General features: G+C 43.3%; 1 protein-coding gene across 3 annotated transcripts in view; it reads left to right on the top strand.

Annotated features, from left to right (window-relative positions):
• barhl2 (BarH-like homeobox 2) overlaps positions 1–23,122 on the top strand; it is a 52,309-nt gene extending 29,187 nt beyond the window's left edge. The window contains exons 3-5 of one of the 3 annotated variants that reach the window (XM_046392352.1): positions 19,853–20,395; positions 21,175–21,400; positions 22,416–23,122. In XM_046392352.1, the coding sequence (XP_046248308.1) occupies positions 19,924–20,395; positions 21,175–21,400; positions 22,416–22,728 (1,011 nt within the window). In that variant the 5' untranslated portion in view covers positions 19,853–19,923 and the 3' untranslated portion in view covers positions 22,729–23,122. Of the gene's footprint in view, positions 1–19,758; positions 20,396–21,174; positions 21,401–22,415 lie in introns of all 3 variants that reach the window. The other 2 variants (XM_046392349.1, XM_046392351.1) reach the window with 2 other exon arrangements.
• The last annotated feature ends 331 nt before the right edge of the window (positions 23,123–23,453 follow it).

Raw genomic sequence — 23,453 nt, 5'->3', positions numbered from 1 at the left:
TGGGCCAGTGTGGTGCCAGAGTTGCTGGGGGGAGTGTGGGGGCTGGCATGGCTCTGTGGAGCAGCCACCATTAACACTGGCCTATAGGCAGCCTGCTGGGAAGTGAGAGTGCTCTAGACCCAGTCAGGTCCAGACTGCGGGGGAAGGCTTGGAGCTGCCTCCAATCCGTATCTGCAGTGTCCTTGTGAAGGAGCGCTGATGAGGGTGTGCAGAGCACCAGTGATGCTACTGGAGCTCGGCTATGATCCCTCGCTCTGTACGCTCATGACATCCTTGTGACCCCTGCCACTCCTCAGCAGGCTGCCCTCACTGCCAGCAGGGCAGTGTGAATGGTGACTGATGTTGGCATGAGACAAGCTGCCAAGTGCCCCAGCCTGCATGTCCAATCATGGATGTTGATTTCAATTAGCTCAATCACATGCTCCAATACTGACCTCTCTCATTCAAGGGCTTTGTTGCATTTTATCGTCCCTGCACGTTGCCGCGACTGCCCCTCGGTGAACAGGGTCAAATTGTTTGGTGTTTATGTGGCTCCGGGTAATGGTGGGTCCTTGGTTATGTTGGCCAAGACATTTCAGTGGTGGCCTGCCAAGCCTTGTTGGTCGTCAGGAGGTGGGGTAAAGGGGCAGGGGGTTGGGCTAATGATGTAAAAGCTACCCTGATAATCAAGTCTGAACAGTGGTTGGTCCTGATGGCTGGTGGCTGCCTGGTGCTGGGTTGATTGATGCTGGCCTGCGCTTCCATACAGAGCCCTGCCATGTCGACCCCACTGTGTAAACACTGTCACTGTGGTGAATCCCTTAGTTCCTTAAAGCCTAGATCAGTGGCGAGCTTTGTAATCTGCAGCCGTGACCAAAAGGAAGGGTGTAGGGGGATCACAGGACTGTGATAGTGTTGATAGTGTTTATGGATTTTCATGGACACACACTGTAGCTTGTAAGATGAAATGGTTTCATTTAGCATGATATTTTACATTTATTTCTATATACATTTTATGAGCATGAGTACTTGCTTCCTATTTGTCTGAGAGAGAGTCAAGGACTGATAAACCTACAGACCTGCCTCTGTTTTCCAAGCTTTTATCATACCTCAGCCATGAATTTCCTTGCTACCCCAGCCCATTGTCTGAGGCCCAGTGGGGGGAGGCCATTTCTTTAAATATCCTCAATGTGACTGCGATGCAGCGCAGGTCGGCTCTGGGGCCGGCAGACCGGAGCAGTGCTCCCCTCTCCCATCCCATTCCAAATGCTGAGCTCACAGTCAGAGATAAGTGCTTCTCCAGAGATGGCCCCTCTCCCTCAAATTGCCTTCTGCATCTGTGTAAGAATGTCCACGATGTGCATGTTTAACATGTGACCATTAATCACAGCGAGACAGTCAATTAAAGCCATCAGAGCCACGGGGGCCTGAGCCAGAAGCATGTGCTGGCTAAATAATACCCAGACACATCAGAGGACACTTTCTACTTTTAGTGTGGCACCAATTAATCAACACTTTCTCAAGTATGGCTGCAGAGGATGCAGCATAAAGAGGATGTTGTCCAGTGGACCCAGGACCGACCTAACAGGTTGGTGTGGACAGTCACAGCCAGATTTTCTTAGATCGGAAACTTTAAGTACTAGGTCCAGTAGTACATCAGTTGGGATGTCTGTTTTGTGTTTTACTAGGATTTTCTGTAAGAAATTACAAGCATGTGACTGATTATATGGTAATAAGAATTAAATATTTTTAGAATAAATGCTTGGTGATAATTCAGCACTCATATGCATTGTATTTAATAAGCTTATCATACATTTTGTCTGTAAAATGTTCATCTGCAAAGCAACCAGCTGGGAGGTAGTAGTAGTTAATTAAAAACCGCCATATTTCCCTCTTAAAAGTAGTGGAATACAAGTATAAACTCAAGTGAAGCACTATACAGTTTTTTTTTTTATGCCCTTACTTTCCACCATTGGTTACTACTTGTACTACTACTTGATTACTACTACTAATGTTAGCTACTGGTTAACATTACATTTAAAATACAAACCATTTGTAGAAGACATTTAAACATCAAAACACATAAAGACTCAAGCTATAGAACCGGCATTTAAGCATGCGGTTATCCTCCTAGGAAAAGATAGCTTTCAGGTCATCAGAAGTGCAGTCTGCTCTTTTATTTTCTCTTTCCATCTGTCAGCGGTGCCTTTGTCATGGGCACAGGCTATAGATAGAGTTGTCAAGTCAGACCTGTGGGTCACGGGGTCGGGGAACCTCTTCACTTCTGTTGACCTTCAGACAGACAGATTTATACACTGTCAAGTCTCACTGCGAGAGTCAGTGCTCCCACCACAGCCGTGCCTCCCGTGATCGGAGACAACTGTAATAAAGACGTCAGGCTTTGACCCCTGTCACTCTTCATTTCACCAGTAATTGTCATGATTGCTGAATAACACTGAGATTTCAAACAAATGCATTAGCCAAATGAGGAGAGGTGAAGACTTTGATGGGTAGCCTTTCTGTCTTCCTGTCAGAGATGGGCTGTCTGGAAAAAAAAAAAAAAAGTGACTCATTTGCCAGTATAATCACAGTAAATTACTTGTAGCTCATTTGCGGATTGTTGTCAGCGAGATGGGGCGCAGTTTACTCGTTTGACAGCTTAGTTAGCAGTCCAAAGACTTGTGAAATATCACACTCACACCTATTTTTCCAATTTGAGAGCCATGCAGGGAATGTGAGACTGGAAATTGTGAGATTAAGCTGTGGTTCACCCCCAGCTGCACAGTACCCACTGGGCATATGTCATCTTTTTCACAATAAGAATGAATCTTGCATGAAAGAATTTACCAGTTTTGTTTTTATTGACGGCCGTCAATAAAACACTGTATGTTTATTCTGTACATTTCATGAATTTTATAACTAAACAAGCAATCAAAGAACAGTGATTACATGACCAGAAGCGCTCAAGCTAACAAGCTAACAATAAATGCGAATTATCGTTGTCATGGCATCGCAGCATTTTCATCTCATTTTTGTTACCCCATGTGGGTAAACAAGCGGTTGACATAAGTTAATTATTAATTAAACATGAAGCAGAAGAGAGAAAAGCATGAAAGAGTCCCTAAAGAGACCTCTAAACAAACGGGGCGTGGAGCAGGTACCAACGCGACCCCGCTCCCAAGAGTGCTGTCTGTTGTGAGACTGCCGACTCACTAATGAGCTGTTTGCAGAACTGGGTACACAGTGACAATGACCCCTGACCTTCACCCACGCCGTCTGGGGAACAGTGAGGGTTAGAGAAGAAAAACCTGCCCTGTCTGTGCTGCTCCTCCACTTTCTGCTCCTGGTCAAATGAGTTTTGTGACTCTGCTGCATCTCCTCACAATATTGTCAACCTCAGGAAGACTTGCCGCCGCTGAGGATTCCTCTTCTACCTCACCGCGAGCCACGGTGCTTCATAATGTCAGAATGTTAGGAACTTGATAACACTGGCTGAGCTGCACAATCACTTACATAATTATATTGTAATAAGGCCATAATGAGCATATCGAGAAACACAACCTTCAGGCACTCCATCTCCATCCCTTTTTTAATTATCCCGATCATGCTCTGTTTTTTTCTTTCGCACAAGTGTTCTTAGCAGTGAAAGTGTATGAGATACTAATGACCAGTTTGACAGTTTGATAGCGTGTGTCTGTGTGTGTGGGAGGGAGGGGTGCTGTATGTATTTGAGGATGCCAGCGCGTCGGCCATCGAGCCCAGCGACAGTAAAAACCCATCTAATTAACCCTCCTGGTATGACATCATGTGATTAAATTAAACCACATCATCTCCCTCTGGGTTTGCCTGGAAACAAACCTCAACAATTCATTTGCTGAGCTTTAATTTTCAAACCTGTTTCAAAGGCCTGATGCAAAGATAATTACCAGCCTCATCTCGGGTGGGTTTTTGTTCCATCCGCTTGTTCATTAATAACGATAAGAGGTTGGAGGTTAAAAACTCATTTAATTGCCTTTATATTAATGACATTATGAATAGCAGGGACTGCGGAGTCTAATTCTGTCCAGTAGTTAGTCTACATGCAGGGCCCCCTGGAGGGCTGCTCATTTTGCCAGAATTACACTACGGCAAAAGTAGAATTAATGTGCACCACTCTTTAACAGTGATGACAAACATGCTCTCCAGAAAGGAATTATCTTGAGAAATGGCTGCGGAGATGTGTTTTCTCTCTCCCTCTCTCTCTCCCTCTCCCTCTCTCTCTCTTCCTCCCCTCACTCACACACACACACACACACACACACACACAAGCACAAAGCTGAAATTGCATCATAAATCCCCATTTTGTAAACAGAGTCCAGTCCAACTCATTTTTAGATATTCTATTGCCTTTCAGGGCCCCAGTACTAATTAGAGTCTCTTTACCCTCGTGTCCTGTAGAGGTGAATTCCTTCCCACCTCCGAAAACAACTGCAACCGAATCAGGCACTGATGACTAAATTGTACTCTACTTAGAAATAATGATAATGAAAATGCCTCTCAGCCAAGCCGTTTCACCCATGAATATTGCAAAGAGGTAATTTCAGCGAAGCGTTGGCATTTTAACTAATTTAAATTCCTGTTATCGCTCTGATATTTTGGCTGGTTTTATGGTTACTGGAGCAGATTTAGTTGTGTATGCATTATGGCCACAAGAGCCTAGCCATACATCTGAATGCTAATTAAACATTTGAATAATCAGCTGAAATAGCAGTGCAGCATGGTGAATGCTACTCTGCTGTGTGTGTGTGTGGGGGGGGGGGGGGGGATGCTAGCATCTAAGCATCTAAACCTTAGAAACAACATGTTTTTGTACCAATTAAAGTTCACTGTAGTATAGTAGTTTTTTGTAACTCTTCTTTATGTCTCTGTCCTCTTTCCTCCACTGTAACACTTCTTCTATGTGCTTCTCCCCTCACTGTATGAATAAAAGGAAAGCTACTGAATTTGTAACATAATGATCCTAACTAAATAGCACAAGGAACTTATTAGTTTACAAGTATCACCAGCCAGAAATGAGGCCAAGGGGGGATGATAAATGAGTATATTTCCCCAAGCAAAAGGCTGACCTGAATACGGCTTTCTTCCTCCCCTTCCCCGGTGCCAAGTGGGCCACCATTTTTCACTGGCCTCACACTTAGCCACGGACAGGCTTATTTTGGCCCGTGCTAACGGTAGCCCTGACCTGCAGTCTGCCTCCACTGCCAGCCCTCCTTCTGCACTCATCCGAAAATTGTAATCCCTTTGCTGGGGCCTCGTAATTTGATCAAATAGCATGCACCCTTCCCCGCCACTTATTGGCCAATTAAGTCAAGTTCTCATGCAGGGGGTCCAGCTGGCTCGGTGTTATCTGGGGATGAATTGATTGAAGCCATTCCACATCTATGAACCCTACTTTAATGATGTAGGTGATAATACTTGTAATTCTTCTCAGTCAGGGGACTCATGGGCGCAGCTGTTACCGCAGTAATCCTTGTCCTGATACACTGAAGTACCAGCGAGGCATTAATCTGTCTCTCAGATTCTCCTCCGCCAGGTTTTTCTCCACCCTCTCCTCCCGCGTTCCTGCCTTTGCTTATGTCTCGTAGCTAATACTACATCTGTGAAATGTGACATTGAAGGTGTGAGCAGAAAGAGAAAAAAAAGATGAGGCGTAACACACGATTGTGAGGGATTCGATGTTAATGATTACGCATGCTCGCATTCCCCACTTTGAGCCCTGACCACTTTGTTTAAAAAAAGAAAAGAAAAAAAAAAGACGCCCTCTCCTCCAACTAAACCATGACAACTTAAGAAGGATAGACTTAGGAGTGAAAAATCAATAAATACATGCATTAGTTTCAAAGGCAGACATTAACATTCTAAAACACACTGCTCTTATAATCCTGCCTCTAGCAATTCAGTCAAAATATCAAATTATCATAATGAGGTCTAACTGCATATAAATGCTAAGCATTAAAATCAGAGGAGGAGGTTACACATAATGTGATACATTCTTTATTAAAAATTGCACAGAATCTCTGCATATTTCTATAGGTTTCCACACTTAATGTTTTTTTCATTCATTTGCATTGCAGCACATTTCATGACTGTTGAAACACCTCGATGACAATGGGAATAACTAATGATAGAGCATGAGCATCTGTTTTACATATTTCTTCATAAAGGTAGAATACGTTGTCAAAAATTAAAAATACAACAGATGACCTGAATTTAAGGCATATTATGCACAAAAGAGTCGAGCGTGCTCTTAAGAGTGTCGACGTTGTCTTTTAACTTGAGATCAGAGAGTGAGAATTGCATAGAAATTAGTCTGAAAGTGGAACCATCCCTCCCAAGTTCCTCAGTCAGAGATGGGAGAGGAGAGGTTATCTTCTCAGCCGCTGGGACCTTGACAGGCTCCTCAGTCAAATCACTGCACTTTCTCCAGCTCTGCAGAGCCATACACATACAAACCAGTAGCTAATGACATGCTCCAAGTCTCCATGAGGTCACGATTAAGGTCCTCAGGGGTGCACAGATCTGGCGGGGTCACGGGGTTACCAAAGCTAGGTGGAGTCTGGGACAAATATATTAAAAGAACGAGATCATGTACGCACTCACTTTTCCTTTACAGTTCATTACTTGGCCTCGCGTTGCGTGTCTCCCTTCAAATGCTATGCTGGGCATTTGCTGTCTGCAGTTATTAAAATAATTTCCACGTATTAATGTTCACAAGGCAGAGTATCATTTATCTGTGCCATTAAATTTACATTGCCAACTTTTGTAAAATGTATTTCCCTTAAAGCAATTGTGTCTTGTAGGGAAACATAAAATCTTACATTTTGTATTATGTGTGTAAACTTAAGTATACTGATAGAATTTGCAAATCACTCTGAAAATGCATTGAATAATAATGAATAATGCATAACTGCTGAACAAATTAGACTGGTGTGAGCTCCAGTGTGCCCCGCTACGAGTGTTAGCTGAATGCCATGAAAGATCTTGATATTAAGGATGAAAAATTGGGTGAGTAAGCAGCTCTAGCGAGCTGGATCAGTCTCATGGTAAACAATTTAGCGTGGGGGCGTACAGTAATTACTGCTTTCAGTCTCATTTAGAAAGCCTGTTGGCACTCGGGAGCATGGTGTCACTACGATGCTGGATGCCTTTCCGGATTCGTGATGAGCAGATATGAACAGTGATTTAAGTGACAGGACGTTTGAGCTGTCATGCCAGCTTTGAACACTTCCTACTTTTTTTCTCCCCCTTTTTTTTTTGCTCCCCTTCTAGACCGTGTCACACCCACTTTTGTCTGAACACATATTGCTCAGTTTAACTGCTGCTTTTTTTTGTCTAAGAAATGTGTGTGTGTGTGTGTGTGTGTGTTGTGAAGGCGCAGTAGCTGATCAGCAACCTTGAAGTCTGTTTATGTCTTCCAGTGATTTAGGGCTTCACTGAAAAATCAAATGAAAAAATGCATTATGTACATTTATGTACCTACATACTAAATCAGCAAAGCAGAGCAGGATCGTGCGTGTGTGCATGCGTGCGTGTGTGTGGCTGCAGGATAAAATAAGCAACAAGCATTTTGGGCTTGTAAACACAACCATAGAGGAGTGTCTGTTGGTTTCTGTCCTTATTATTTTTGGCAGGGTTGCATATGTTCCCTGTGCAGAGCCGAGCTTGATTATCATTCCAATCAGCAGAGGTGGAGAGAGTCACATTAATTTGTAGTAATTAATAGCACTGCTGCATCTGACAGCACATGCTAACGAGACCCTTTGATTGTTTGGATCTCTAAGTGTGCCTCTCCTTGTTTGCATCACCTCGGAGGAATTCGTAATATCAAAGCTTAGCGCTATCTGATGCTTGTCAAAATGCAATTTATAAAAGTTTAATTCTTTTATTGATTTAGTTTAGGTTTGATGCCTGCAGTGTCAGCTCCCCTGGTAGAACTTAGTGGATTCAAATGCTTGTCACCAGCTCGGCCTCCTTTTTACTGAGAACAATTGCCATAGGCCAGCCCAACAGGCATGGTTTAATTGCCATTAATTAAAAGCATAAATCTTTTTCTTCAGTTGCTCTGCTCTTAAACAGGGCTTTGCGTATCTGCTTTTTTTTTCTGTTCTTGTCAGAATCCCTCCTGGCTAGTCAAGATTCACCCCCACTCCCCCCACCCTCTCTCCCCTCTTCCTCCCTCCCTCCCCTTCCCTTTCTGCTCACCAGACGTTTCTGGAATCATCTTTTTAGCACACTCCTGCATGATCTGACAAGAAGTGCGGGCAGCATGGTGATATTTAGTAAACCGGCTTCCTTCTTTATTGATGTATAATGAGGTCAAATGAATCCCCTCGTACGCATGCTTAGATGGCTCCTTGCTTCAAATCCTTTCTGACAGCAAGTGAAACAGCCGGCAAACACAACGCCGGCTCCCAGAGACATGGCTGTGAAAAAGCAGGAGAGAGAGGGAAAAAAGCTCTTTTATACCTTGGCAATTTCCCTCCTGTCTAGTCCTTAATTAGACACTTATTACCCTCTGAACAGTATTGCTCTCCTGCTCTAAGCCTCTAATACTGCAAATACTGGATGGTAGAATTAACATTAATGCCAGGTTTATTATGAAATGACAGCTCTATTTACTTTTTTTTTTTTTTAAAGGAGAGAAAAACATGTTGGTTTTTTTTTGTCTAACATCACACGCTTTCATAGAGCCTCTGTTTGAATTGTGCTAAATTTAGCAATTTTGCACTGGTCGTATATTGGGGGGGTGTTTGTCACCATTCGCTGCAGTTTAAAAAAGGGATCATTGACATCTTAAATTATCGGTGATGTGTAAACAATTCAGTTCCTTTTCATTGCCAGTCATCGTCCCCTCCTCGCCCTCCGCCCTGAGTCCTGTGCTCCTGGGTGGTCGTGTCACCCACAGTGGCTCACTTTAACCCTATACGCCCGTTTACGCATATTAGCTTTTTGCCTCATCCGCCAGCATTTGCAGCCGTTCCCCCTGTGCAGCTGCATACATTGTCAGGGCTGAGCCTTCCCAGGCCTTATTAAAGCCAAGAGAGTGTTTCAGTTCAGGGTCATTGAGAGAGTGCAGCACATAAATATGTTAGGGCAGCACTATCAGCTGGTCAGTTTACTGGGGGTGATCGATGATGGTCCCAGCACACTCACCCAACAAACATCTTAAGCGGATGTGGTTCCTTTGCCTAATTGGGAGCTTTGCAGCTCGGATTCCGACTTAGTTGATGTTGATGATGAAGTCCCAGGAAAGCAGGAGGGGATTCTTGTAAACTAAACGTGTCTGCGTGCTGGCTTCATTCGTACACCGGTCAGAACTGTTACCCGTCAATTTAACCTGCATAGTTTCCCTCTTCTTCTGAGGGAGCGTGAACGCACACACATAATTACACACATGCTCCGAGCTCATTTTTAATCCTTGCAGCACACTGTGAAGGCAGGAGGAAGTTCCAATTAAAATTAAAATAAGCTCTTTTAACGGTCTCTTAAATTGACAACTGAACAATGATTTTCGAATTGGTATCTGTCAAAGGTCTCGGAAAATCCTCAGTTGATAAGGCCCAACGCATCCAATTAGTAGCAGAGTAGGGCCTCAGCCAGTAATGATTTCCAGGTCCCTTAAGATGTGGCGCGGACACTTATTGCAAATTACTGACAAAGAGCCCTGCTGTATTGATGAGGGGGAGAACAGCCAAGTCTCCGTGTTCCCATCAGGTGGACGAGCACCAAGAGGGGCCTGAAGTAGAGCCTGGGTGTCTCTCGCTCTCCCTCTCTCTCCCTCTCTGTAGCCATAATGTGGCCTCGCTGTGTAGCTCATATATAGCCCCCCTGCTGACATGGACTCTGAGAGACCAGCCTCTCTTGACATGAGCCCCAGCTCAGGGAAAATGCTAATGCTAACATGAGGGAGGTGTCAGGAGCGGATCATCAATAATGTCTGCAAGTTAACTGCCCTCTTCTAATTATAGCTTCTATCTCTCAGGGCTGCAGGAGGCTGCAGGGCAGCTCCTTAATTGAGCTGAGGAAGATTTCCTTCCCTATCATATTCGCAGCCCCATTGTTTACAGTCCTTGAAACTGATTGAAAGGAATCAAAAGCTTCATGGAGATGTGTGTTTGGTATGCAGGAAGAATGAATAAAGGAGGATGATTCTTGCTGGTCAGGTAGGATTTAGATTTGAAGGCCATACTATAGCCAGAGGTCATATCATTTATTCTCACCACTGATGCCTCTGGAATGCTGTATGTGTTATGTTTTGCTTCTGTGTGTTGTAGTGCAGGCTGGTACCAGAGGGGCGAATGAGAGCAGCCTCCATGACAGTCTAGCAACTAGCACCGTTCACCTCAATTATGGGAGTTAATGAATAGATAATCACATTTTGCATTTAGATTTGCTGCTTGTGTTGCCTTATTGTAGCACACATATCCTCCACGGTCTCTGGGGAGCGTTGCTGCCGGTCTACAAAGCTCTCAGGCCATGTTAAGTCCCCTGGTGTTTACACGAGTTCGAGGCTTCCATCCTGCTGTAGGCTCAGTAAAGAAGGTGTTGACCCTGGTGACCTGAGCCTGCTTCCGTTGGGTGAGAAAGGGTTGCTCCATACTCTGTGCTTCAGGGTCAAATGGTTTATAGTTTGTAGTTTCCTCTAGTTAGATGTTTGTTGCAAATGACTGTTGAGAACTGTGAGGATTCGAGGTATCTCCGACAAGGAGGGATTTGGGATGTTTTTGACATTTTGCTCAAGGAGATGATTGTGCTTCCATCTTTGTGTGTGCTTCTTGTAAATATGAGCTGGGTGTTGATTGGTGATTAACATTATGTCACTCTTTACGTTCACTGATCTGCATGGGCTCATTGTGTGTGCGTCGTTGTAATCCCCGCTAAACTTGCAGCCCCTCTTCATGTCTGTATTCCTTTAAGATGAGAGAGGCTTTGATTTCCCCCATCTTTGTGTCACACTGACTGGCATACTGTTTGACAGGTGGAGTTAAAATAGAGAAAATTGTGGATGAAAATTCGTCAGTCTCAATCTCTTGCCCTGGGCTGTAGGCAGCAGAGACAGAAGCCCACTGCTTTGTGTCAAATGTTTATCAAAGGGCCTGATTAAATTGCTGTGTTCAGGGTAACAGCCTAATAGAAAAAAAAAAAATCAAATCCTTATACCTTGGCAAGCCGTCCTTGTATGATTGTGAGCAGAATAAAGCGAGGGATACTGAGGTGCCAGAAGAAACCTCTGACCAGCCGGCTGTAAAGCAGGCTGGAATATCATATGCCCTTTGTTGTCGCACAAAAAGAGACGCAAGCACTGAGATCTGTTGTTGTTCTCACTTTCCTCTGTCTTCTCAATCATTCTTTTTTTTCTCTTCAGTGCTGGAGGAAATAAACCTGGCCCCTTTTGCTGAGGCCGGTTCGCTTCCCCTGGCCATTCCTCTCTGTTTTGTTTCAAAAGGGCAAGGCTCTCCAGCCTGAGCAGTTTGCCCTGCAGTCCCACGCCAGGGGCGATGCTTGCCTCAGCTGCTTCATCACCGGGGGACTGGGCTAACGTCTCCTGACTGCACTTAGCTGTGTGTCTCTGATACGGTCATATCACATCAGCCTGGGCACATGTGACATTGCATCTCTTTACTAACTTTAAGCAGTTTGTTGCCATCCATGTTCTCTCTGCTTTTATCTCCCCCCTCCTCTTTTTGAGTGATGTTATGATTTGTTGCAGTATTTTCTGGCAGCGCCGCTGCCACACGTTTGTGTCGGATAACAGGGCCTATTACAAGATCTCTCGATCTGGCCAGTTTTCCCCTACAGGAGACAGAGAGAGCTAGGCCTCCCCCTCCCACCCTCCCAGTTTTTTTTTTTTTTTCTCTCATCCTTACCCCCGCATTTGAATTTCTAGATAATAGGCTTTGACTTCTGGCTGCACGTTTATGGGTCTTTTCATGTTATCAGCTTAGCTCATAGCGTGGAGCTGAAGAACACAGACTCCTAGTGACAGGCCAGCCAGTCAGCAAGGCGAGCCTGTCAGGATCTCTCATACACTAATGATTTCCCTTTAGTCTATTTTCTGTCTCATTGGCCGTTTCCTTCAAAAACAAAATTGCTCATTTAAATTCTCATGCCTGGGGCATTTTGGTCTTCAAATATTGTTGGAAAGTGAAAGGATTAGGCAAAATATGCTTTTTTAAAATGTTAATATATTTTCTGGTTCACTTTCTCCTCTGAGGCCAATTAGGGAATTTCTGCTGGCTGCATTAATGTCAAACTGACATCCCCAGCTATAATTACACTGTGCTTGAAACCTAACTTTCACTTGTGGGTAGATGAGTGTGCCTTGCAGTGACACAGAGACTCGCTCTGCCAGCTTTTGATCATTTAATCATTGCTTGCTTTCTTTCACTCTTTCCTCCCTTGCTTGCTGATGATTTCACCTTTTATTCTTTCTGTTGCAAAATGCAATGTTGTGTTTCATTATTCACCGCCGTATTTTGCAGGGTTCATTAGTGACATCATGCCTCTGCTATGCCTGCTCACAATAACACAAGGAGAATGGGATGATCCCTTCAGGTGCAGATACCATACATTGTTTACTCGCTTGATTCACAATTTACATTGTGTTGTTAGTGTTTTTCGACGTTGTTCTTCTGCAGTGGAGGGAGTGAGCGTGCTGCCGGGGATTGAAGGACGGATAACGCGTGGCACAAATGCGCCACGTCTCTGCCAGTCGTCCTTATGCTGCAGCTCTGTGTCAGGACCGGGGAGACGGCTAATGATGGTTAACGCTTCAACCATGAATATGAATGCCTCCACAAAGTGCGACTGAAAACGTTTGGCAGATTCCACTTGTGATTTGAGCTCTTTTTGCCTGTCAGTTGCTATGGAGTCACTGATACTGAACGCATTCTAAATATCTGTGATGAATAAGGTGGACTGGCATGTTTCCAGAGGTGTTAATTCTAATAAGTTCCATACTTTTTGATAGGAGGCGCAGCAATATTGATAATGGACATAATTATGAGGGACAATTACGTTTAAGCTGGAGGTTGACTGTAATTTGTGTATTAATGGGCTTCCATGTTTATATGTATACGCTAAGGAGGAGCAAAAATACAAGTTGCATTGGGACAGAATTTCATGTTTAGTCAAGGCTTTTGGGGTTTTTGATAATTATCACATGTTATCAGGTGTCAATACAACATTTTCCTTCCTTAAATGTATGGGGTGAGGATGCCTGTACCACAGACTCTTGTGAATGAGCCCCCCCCCCTCCCCTTCCCTTTTAGCCTCCAACAGCTTGACAATTGTGATGCCAATCAACTTAATGACCCTGTGATTGTTTTGAATTTTCATTACCCCATGTTGGACACCATCAATCTGTTACAGTATGTGCTGTTGCTGGCTCTGGGGAGGAGGAAAATAATTCACACAGCGGCGCAATTTGACAAAGTGCTCGCAAGCCTCCTCGGCCATTCGTAACGTCCATCGGCCACCCCTCCTCGCCCTCCTCCCCTCCTCCGTCTTTTCTCCTCGCCTCGCTCTGTTTGCATTGTTTTACCCTTTTGCTTGGACTTCAGGTAATAGGAAATGGCACTGACCCCTCCTGATCCCCCCGATTACCTTTGTGAAGCGTGAACGTGGTATGGAATCACACATCAGGAGACGAGTTGTAATTATTTTTGCGATGCCATCAGCATGGATCAATCACTCAGGGAGGCTGCTAGTGGAATGCCGCTCGCAGCCATGGATGGAGCCAGCAGCGACCCTCTTTGACTGACAGCTTTGGTAATTAAGTGATTGTATAGACCCCTCCGACTGTTATAACAACCTTGTCAGGGCCAGTCTGCGTTTGGAACACACTCAAATCAATGTGTTCTCCACTCCCTGAGTATTTCTGATCATGTACCTCACACAGAGGGAGGAAAAACAGAATCCTTTATAGTGACGTTCGGGGATATTTGTAGTGGCAGCAAATAGCTTTGTTTGATGCTCAAGTGGTAAAAAAAATATACATACACATAATGCAAATTTAGGATGTTTTCTTCTCATGGCAGACTGGAAATGTTAATACTAACCCTTGATGACTAAAAGTAGATTTTACTCTCTCCTGTTTTATCATATTTTGAATTGTATGGCATGGAATAATACTAACCTGCACTTCAAATTGAACTTGAATGTCAAATGTTTCATTACTGCATGAGTGGAACTGACGTTCAGAGGTTGGAATACCATACAATATGTCCATCCTAAATGTCAGATCACTCTCACGCTGCAACCTTTCATTCTAGAGCTACCAGGATGTAATTTTGCATTGAAATTTGATTCCCATCATCACGTCATTGTAGCCTTTTTCCATCCCATAGAGATGAAAAACGTCATCCATTTGCCAGATGAGAAGTATGCAGTCCTGCGAGTGTAATCCAACCACTAGTATACGTGTAAAAGAGAGTAATTGGTGTGAATATACCACCAACTGTCACAACATCCACCACAGTGTTGGTGAACACACTCATGGTTTTACAAGCTTATATGATTCTGTGTTTACTATGGCAGACAGTCATGTGTTTGTCTGAACAACTGAATTAAATTTAAAAATGCAAATTATAGTAGGGTGTAAAATAGAATATCTGGGTCCACCTTAGCAGCAGACAAGAGGACAAGTCTGGTCATTTATAACAAAACAAACTGAAGTATGCACATATTTTAATTTTTGCCAGCATACAGAGACAGTCATGTTCATTGTGTCAGTCTTTTCTCTTGTTTTGCTTGCACTATTTGCCAGTTGATGTAAAACTTAGTCATTGTTTCCCCTGATAGACAGTTGAGGCAAACTGTTGCCTTAGTTGCACCAACATCATTCCCAAAGTGGTCTCCATGTCAGATTCAAGTCTTTGCACCGAGCACTTCCACGCCCAACACATTACAGCACCGTACAGTCAGTTATGTGAGAAATCAAAAGTGCACGGAATGTATACATTCTGTCATTACAAGATTTTTTTTAAAAAAAGTCATTTGTGAAGTGATTTGGGTTCAGACCAGTGAATGATTCAGATGAAGTGATTTGGCAGCTGTCCCCTCGCTGTAGAAACCACACATGATGTAAGTGTAAACAGCTAGTTTGGGAGGTGATAGAAATGTTCAGCGATATGAATTTGTTTCTGAAGCAAACATCTAAAGTATACAAAACAGGTGTTGTCACTGATAAAAGTGCACTGAATTTCCTTTCAGCAGATATCACTGTGTGTGTGTGTGTGTGTGTGTGTGTGTGTGTGTGTGTGTGTGTGTGTGTGTGCGTGTGCTTCACTCTATCCACACGGATGTTCAGCAGGATTTTGGATTGGGATTATTTGCAGAGATATGTCATGCTAACAGATGAGCATGTCTTCATTCTCTCTGAACTTCTCTACCAGTTGCTTGCAACTAATCAGATATTTTGGAAGTGAAGTTACCTTTCCTGTTTCCACCAGTCCTTCTCTAAACCACACGCTCTCTCCTGCCTCACCGGCGTGACCTCTCGGGAATGACACAAACACAGAAAAAAGATTAAGTGTGTGATGTTTGCTGGAGCCAGATACTTGAAAACACATGAGACCTCCTTGTGCCCAGGTGTTAAAATGGTCTTGAAGTCTGGGAAGATGTTTTACAGAGGTTCATTTTCACTATTTTTTTCCCTGCTAGAAGTAAGTCTTCATTGCAGCACAGTGATTTGCACCAACATGGTTCAAGGATTTTATAGGATTTAGTTTTTGGGATTGTGAATAATCCAGCAGGGATTACAGTTTATAAAGTGCCCTGATGGGGGTTTGACAGCTGCTTGCTCCGTGTTCTGACACATGGACAAATAAAGCATTTTCTAAATGCGTTTCTCCTCCATAAGCACTGGCCGCTAAACAGAGGAGACATCTTGGTGATACAGGTTTGATTAGTCACTATCATCTCCTGACTTTACACGCGGGTACACAGCTTAGCTGCTTTTTGCAGCTTTTAATCAATGCAATTCCCTGACCATCTGCCAAGGACCGCAGCACTTTGACGGGATGGTCAGTGAGACATTAGACTGCACCCTGCACATGCCACTGCTCTGCCAGTTTTGTGCCAGGACAATATGAGTCCGGAAGTGCAATGAGTCCGTCCAGATTTGGCTCGGCTGGTTCTAATTTGAAAAGTCCCCGTAAAGATTTGCAAGTTAAATCAAATAAAATGTATTCCTTCAGATTCATCTCAAGTTACTTCTGTAACTAATATTTTTTTAATGTGTTTTTTATGAAAATATTTTATCATACATGACCATAAGTGGACAATAATTCTACAAAAGGTATTTTTTCAGTAATCGACACGTTTTAATTGCTCAGATAACATCATGTGTTATTCATGTGACTGGGATTATTTCTGTAGTGACTGTAATGGATTTTAAACTCAATTTTGTTCACATTAAATGTAACTTGATATTTTAAATAAGCTAAAAACAGGGAAGATTAAGAAGAACATAAGTTATATTGTCAGCCACTCTTGCTGTGAGTGAACTTTTTACTGGCCCCTGAATTTTTTCAAAACAAATTGTAGCAAATGGTTTCATTAATATTTCATAAAAATATAGCATTTAATATTCATGTTTAATTGTATGCTAATACCTACAAATCCTTCCAAAACAAATAACTAGTCATTTTTCTGCTTGTTTTATTCTCGTTGTAATAATTCTCCCTTACGTTTTCTGATTGGTTGCTGCTTTTCATGACGTTGATCACACTGTAATTTAAAAAAAAAACAAACTAAAAAACAAAACAAAAAACGGAGACGTCCAGACCTCATCAAGAGGCGGGAACATGCAGCTATTTTATGAAGACATGTAAGGGAACTCAGAAACTTGCAGAGCCCGTCCTGCACGCGGGTGTGCGCGCGCAGTGACTGACGCTCTAAATGCGGGGTGTCTCTTTTGTAAACGCTGCAACTGTGCGGCCTAAAGGTCGCCAGCGGTGAAGTGACAGCTTACACGCAAAGCCGCCAGAGAATCAATATGGTGCCAGCCACTATTACACTGGCCCATCATCGACCATCAGCTGGGGCCAATAAGACCATACTCTAACTGGTAGCTTTCAATTTGCATCCTGCGGCGCCGTAAACCTAATAAAGCGATTGATCGCTCGTGTTTTCAGCTGATGAGCAGCTCGTGAGCCTCTGAATGACACGTTTAAGCATCGCTTTGATCTGAACCGAGCGATTTGTAGGGAATAAGGTTTAGAAAAGGCTTGATTACAGGTTGGATATCCAAATTGGCTCCCACTGTTGTAGATGCTTGTCTTTTATATTTGTTGCCTGTCACTTTGTTTTATGCTGAGCTTCACCCAGGGCCGGCTGCTGGATGATTATCTTTAAGTCCGCATTCGTTTCATATCAAGTTGTCCGCCTGAAAAGGCCTCGGTTTGCTCATGAACTTCACTCCTGCAGACTGCCGGCCTCGCTTTGTCGCCGCCTTGTGCTCAGAGTGTGTGTGCATCCGGGGCAGGAGAAGACCCGCTCACAGGACTCGTGCAGCCTCACGTGAACGCCAGGAAGGCTCAGGAAAAGCTTTCCTGTCGGTCACCTCACAACAACACCGAACGACATTTAAGTAAAATAAACTCGTTTCATTTATTTCTTTTCGATTTTTGAATGAAATATCCAAATTGAAATGAGCACATTTTTGTTTAATATAATCCCAGAGGACAGCTTGCTGTATGGAAAACAATGAATCATTTAACGTTGACGCGTTTTTAGCATATGTGAATAATGCCAAAATAATATTAATTAATTCGAGTCTGATGCTTTAAAGCTTGTTGTGAATTTCAGTTTTAATTAACTTCTCAATCAACAGTTTCCTTTTCGGGTGCATCTCCGTTTGAGTGCAGAGAAACGAAAAAGAAATCGACCCCCCCCCCCTAAAAAAAAAAACTTTAAACAGTCTGACACTGTAGTATTTATTCTGATTTGATGACCCCCCCCCCCCACACACACACACACACACGCATAACACACGATAACAAGAACAGATTTCTTGCCAGTGTGTTGCATGCAAAGACCAACTGACTAAAAAACAAAGATGCAATAATTAAATGACATTTTAATTAATAAAGTTAATGCAGAATTACATTAAAGAAATAAACAGTTAAATAAAGAACAAACCTAAAAGTCCGGATGCCTAAAATCTTCACGCGTCTCACATCAATAATCACCATCAGCACCATCGTCAGTATCAACCTGCTGGGGAGGAAAAAGAACGGAAATAAGCACATAAGCCGGCCCGTTCATCTTAATTCCGGAAAAAGTGTGGAGGCTGATGAGAAAGAAAAATATCCATCTGAGAGAAATTTCACGATCGGCCAAAAAAAATAAAAAAAATAAAAATAAAACAGCATACACTAAGCTATGTGTGGGACAAGTGGCGGTTCCCATGAACACACATCATCCATAGATTGTGCACATACAGACCTGCAGCCTCTTCTTCTCTGCAGACACTTTGTCAGCTGAACGCACCGCACATTTTCCTCCATATTCTTCAAATTCACGTCGGGGGGGGGGAGGAGGAGGGGTGGGGGGGGTGGGGTGCAGCGGGAGAGGGGGGGAGAGAGTGCTGAATTTCTACTACCTTTGAACGCTCATTAGCACCTCATAATTACTTTACTCATTAGGATGACATGGTTATTAACAAGATGCGCTGTCATGGCAGTCACCACCAGCAGCACCACTCCTCATTCCTAAATATGCCGACCTTGCGGCTCTGAGGCTGTTTGTGCATAAAGATTGATGCCATCCGTGACACCGCAACTGCTCATCGGGACACCATCTCTGCCCGATTTTCATATCTCTAATGCTGTTCCTCTTTTTTTTTTCCAATTCGAAATCAGACAAAGATAAAATAAAGCAACAGTCGAGCCTTTTGTTGCCAAGTTTGATGAGACAGAGAGATATTCTACAGAGGGTCAATAAATTGAAATAATATGTGGGGGGAGGGATAAAGGAGGACATTTATTATTGATTCTACCATAGTGATTCCATTTCTTGTAAGTTAGACTTAATCAAATTATTTAGAGTTCATAATTACATTTTTTCTTAAGTTTTTTTTTTTGGTTTTTTTTCACCCTCCCACTAATCGCAGCCTTTTCTGTCGCAGCTCGGGTATTACATATAAAAGTGTTTACGGCATGGCCTGAGAGCACATGCATGTTTTTCCTCCTTTTTTAAAAGAGCTATTCTGGAATTAAACTCAATTCAATGGTTGGCTTGAACTGTCTAGATAAAGAAACAACTCCCTGATTGGTGAGGTGCCGGAGCCGGTCAGGATGTAAGCCAATGGCAGCGCAGGGAGGTGGGGAGGGGGAGAAAAGGCGTCGAGTGTTTATTATAAAGGAGAAAATATTAATTCCCCCTCGCCGTGGGCCGTGACGTCAGTATAGGAAGTCATTGTAGAGCAACACTGGAGCGATTAGCAGCAAAAAGGGGGAGCCTGATGTCGAGGAGTCAGCCCTATGTATATCTCTCTATACGCCTCAACTTTTAACACAAAGTTCAATATCCAAACACAAAAAGCGACGTGGACTACGCAGACCCACACTTTGCTTTTCCGTAGTTTCACTGAATGTAACATCTTGGACCATCTGAGCAGCTTGTAAACCGGGATTTTGTCTCTCTCGCTCTCTCTCTCTTGGGTATTTTTATTATTTTTTATTTGAAAAAAAAATTTGTCAACTTTTCCTCTCTTTTTTGATGTATTTTTGTAAGAGTTAATCCTGCTGACTTTCTTCTGATTTGCACCGGAGGAGAAGCATCTCACTGTTGTTATGAAGGCTTCATCACTCCTTTCTTAATATGGAAGGATCCAGCGGGTCGAGTTTTGGGATAGACACTATTTTATCCAGCGCTTCTAACTCTGGTAACCCCGTGCTAATGAACGGAGATTTTCGGCTCGGCGACAGCAGGACAGCGGATTTCAGGAGCCAGGCAACCCCGTCGCCATGCTCGGAGATAGACACTGTGGGAACAGCCCCCTCATCCCCCATCTCGGTCACCATGGAGCACGCCGCCGATCCGCATCTGGTCCAGGACAGCCTTCAGCATCACCACCACCATCACCACAACCAGCAGAGTCTGCCGCTGTCGCCTCAGCAGCAGCCTCTCGCCGGGGCCGGCTGCGCCCCGAGGACTGCCACCTCCTCGTTTCTAATCAAAGACATTTTAGGAGACAGTAAACCGCTGGCAGCGTGCGCACCTTACAGCACCAGTGTATCCTCACCACATCACACGCCAAAACCAGAAAGTGCCACGGCTCCGGACGGCTTCAGGCCAAAGCTGGAACAAGACGAGACCAGAAGCAAGTTGGACAAAAGAGACGACATTCAAACTGAGATGAAATGCAACGGTAAGAACTGAGGAAATGCTGTTTGTGTGAGAAAGACGCCATGTGGCTTCGTTCTCGCAGTTGTTTGGTTCACTGGAAATGACAGTTGAGGTGAATTATTATATTTAACAAAAGCAAATAGGGACCAGAGATTAAACAGAAGATTAGGTCACTAACTAAACTAACACACTCTAGTAAGAATAATAGTAATAATAACAATGTTTTGCCTCGTGATTCTTTGTCTTAGTTTGATCCTGCTTTATTAGTGTAATAGATGGGAAAACAGATGTAAGCCTGGTGATGTTCCCCCGTGCGCGGGCCCTCCCTAGTGGGTCAATTAGAGAGATTATTGTTCTTCCTAGAGGGGGGATCACGGAGCACTGAAAATCAGCTACAAATAGAGATGGATTGACATATTGATTTCTCGTTTTCTGAAGGAAAAGAACTCCACCAATAAAAGAAAAAAAAGAACTTCAGCGGACAAACACGCAAATTTCTTTCTTTTTTTATTATTATTAAATCGCTCTTGCTTTGCTGTTGTTAAAGGAGTGCGTCGCTTTGAGCAAGTATTTGTACAAGTTGGCGAAAGTTTGACTGGAGGTGTGGAGACTGGACACACACACACACACACACACACACTCCGTATGGTTATTTATTTTCCTCTTGTCTTATGGGCCCGATAGTGAAAGGAAGAATAAATCAAACTCGGGACAGTAAGTAAAAAGTTTTCCAAGTAATCGTGTATTTTTATCCACCAGTCTAACCCTTCCCCACCCCCTCCCGCCTCGCTCTGTGTGTAGGGACTAAAGAGGAAGGTGACCGGGAGATCTCCAGTAGCAGAGACAGTCCACCGATGCGCACGAAAAAGCCTCGCAAAGCACGGACAGCCTTTACCGACCACCAGCTCAACCAGCTGGAGAGGAGCTTTGAGCGACAAAAATACCTCAGCGTGCAGGACCGCATGGACCTGGCCGCGGCTCTCAACCTGACAGACACACAAGTCAAGACCTGGTACCAAAACAGACGGTAGGTAACCCCAACACACACACACACACAGGACAGGAGCGGGTCAGGGCCGGACAGGTGCAGCAACGCAGCCCTTTTCTAAAACTCTCTTTATTGTCCGTGTCAGTAGTTTGAGAAAGATCCGGAGCCGCACCGGAGTGCTTCATCTCCAAGATTCTGGAAACTCACGATGGGAGTTGCATTAACTTCCGGAAGCAACCTTTGAGTTCTCCCACTTTTTCTTTAGCTCACATACACGAGCCGTACTGTTTTTACTGAAGTGTCTGAATTATTTTACTTTTATTTTACTCAGCCAGTCCTCCTCACATGACGTTTGACAGGCCCAGGTTATGTTTTGGCGCTTGCTTATCCGTTCTGATCGGTCCCGCGGTCACGGAAGGCCCGGCGATTTTCTGCATTTGTTTTTAAAAAATATATATATATTATTATTATTATTAAATAATGAATGCATTCAGACACATTTGAGGCTGATGTTATGACCGATTCAAAAATGAAAGTCTCGTGTCAAGGTGGATTTTGCAGGAAACAAATTGATGCTTAAAGTTTTCTGAAAATGTCTATTTTCGTTAAGGGTTTTTTTTTTCTCGCTTGCAAAACAAATATATTTTTTTCTTACACCGTATGCATGTTTGTATATACTGTATGCTTTTTTACCTGCTCAAAAACTACATAAGATTTCCTTGAGTTTAAAAATAATTTCTCTAATTTCCTGTCTGATTTTCTTAAAAAAAAAAAAAAAAAAATCTGCTACTTTTACATTTTATTGGGGACTCTTTCAAAATAAAGGATGCCTTTAAGAGCTCATGTCATTGTGACTGGACATGTTTTGTTAAGTTTGGACCAAAGCATATCATCAGGCAAACCTAAGACTATTTTTTTGTGCCTAATTAAACCTTAACCATAAATTGGTGCCTGCAATAATTAGGCCTGTGCATACCAATTAAGGGGCCGTTTGGGGAATTAACGAGAAAGCGAACTAAATAATTCAACTGTTGTATTTTGATCTGATTTCCAGGACGAAGTGGAAGAGGCAAACGGCGGTCGGATTAGAGCTGCTGGCTGAAGCAGGAAACTACTCGGCCTTACAGAGAATGTTCCCTTCGCCCTATTTCTACCACCCGAGCCTGCTGGGCACCGTGGACAGCACGACGGCAGCCGCGGCGGCCGCGGCCATGTACAGCAGTATGTACCGGACTCCTTCCACGCCGCATCCCAGCCTCCAGAGACCTCTGGTCCCAAGGGTGCTCATTCATGGTCTCGGGCCGGGGGGGCAACCCGCACTAAACCCCCTATCTAACCCCATGCCCGGCACACCGCATCCGCGATAAAACGCGAAATAAGACGAGAAAAGACGATGACCAGAAACCTGGTTGAACACGTGATGTGAGTAACTGCATCGGAACCACATTGCAGGACTTTTTCTCCCCCCCCCCAAAAAAGACACATTTAAAGACATTTTACAGAAGTAAAGGAGGTATTTAATATAGGCCCAAATAGCCTAAGCCCAGTCCTAAAGACTCTCTGTCCTGGCCGAGACAGAACACGAGGACTGCTCATGTCTGATTGTTTGTTTGTTTGTCTTTTGTACAAATACACTTACATTAGCAAATAAACTTATAAAGTTTATTAGATGGAGAAGAACTGAATGAATAAAGAAGTAATGATACTAATTGAATTGCGGACGCTTCTATGGAAACTCGAGTACAAAATTCACTTTCATACAAGAAGAAGAAGACGCGAAAACTGAAGCTATTCATTCATCAGTTACGCGTACTTGATTATAAACCGGGTGTGTTTCTCTAAATAGTGTCATAGCGCTTCAATCTTTTTAAATTATGTATATAAAAAATAATTTACAGCTATTATGTGGCCTTTATTTTATTAGAGTCACTTTTCTGCAGTAATTTATATGTTTTAACATCCACCAGAACTATACTGGCGTCTAACCCACCTGATCTCACTTCACTCTTTTAAACTGACATTTTTTTTTTTTTTTTAGGATGTAAGTGGATCGGCGTAAATAATTTGCTCTAGGAGCATATGGTCTTTAAAT

Source organism: Scatophagus argus, chromosome 6, assembly GCF_020382885.2.
Source record: "Scatophagus argus isolate fScaArg1 chromosome 6, fScaArg1.pri, whole genome shotgun sequence".
Lineage (NCBI taxonomy): Eukaryota > Metazoa > Chordata > Actinopteri > Scatophagidae > Scatophagus > Scatophagus argus.
The sequence above is the reverse complement of the archived record's forward strand: the minus strand, read 5'-3'. Positions and strand labels throughout refer to the sequence as shown.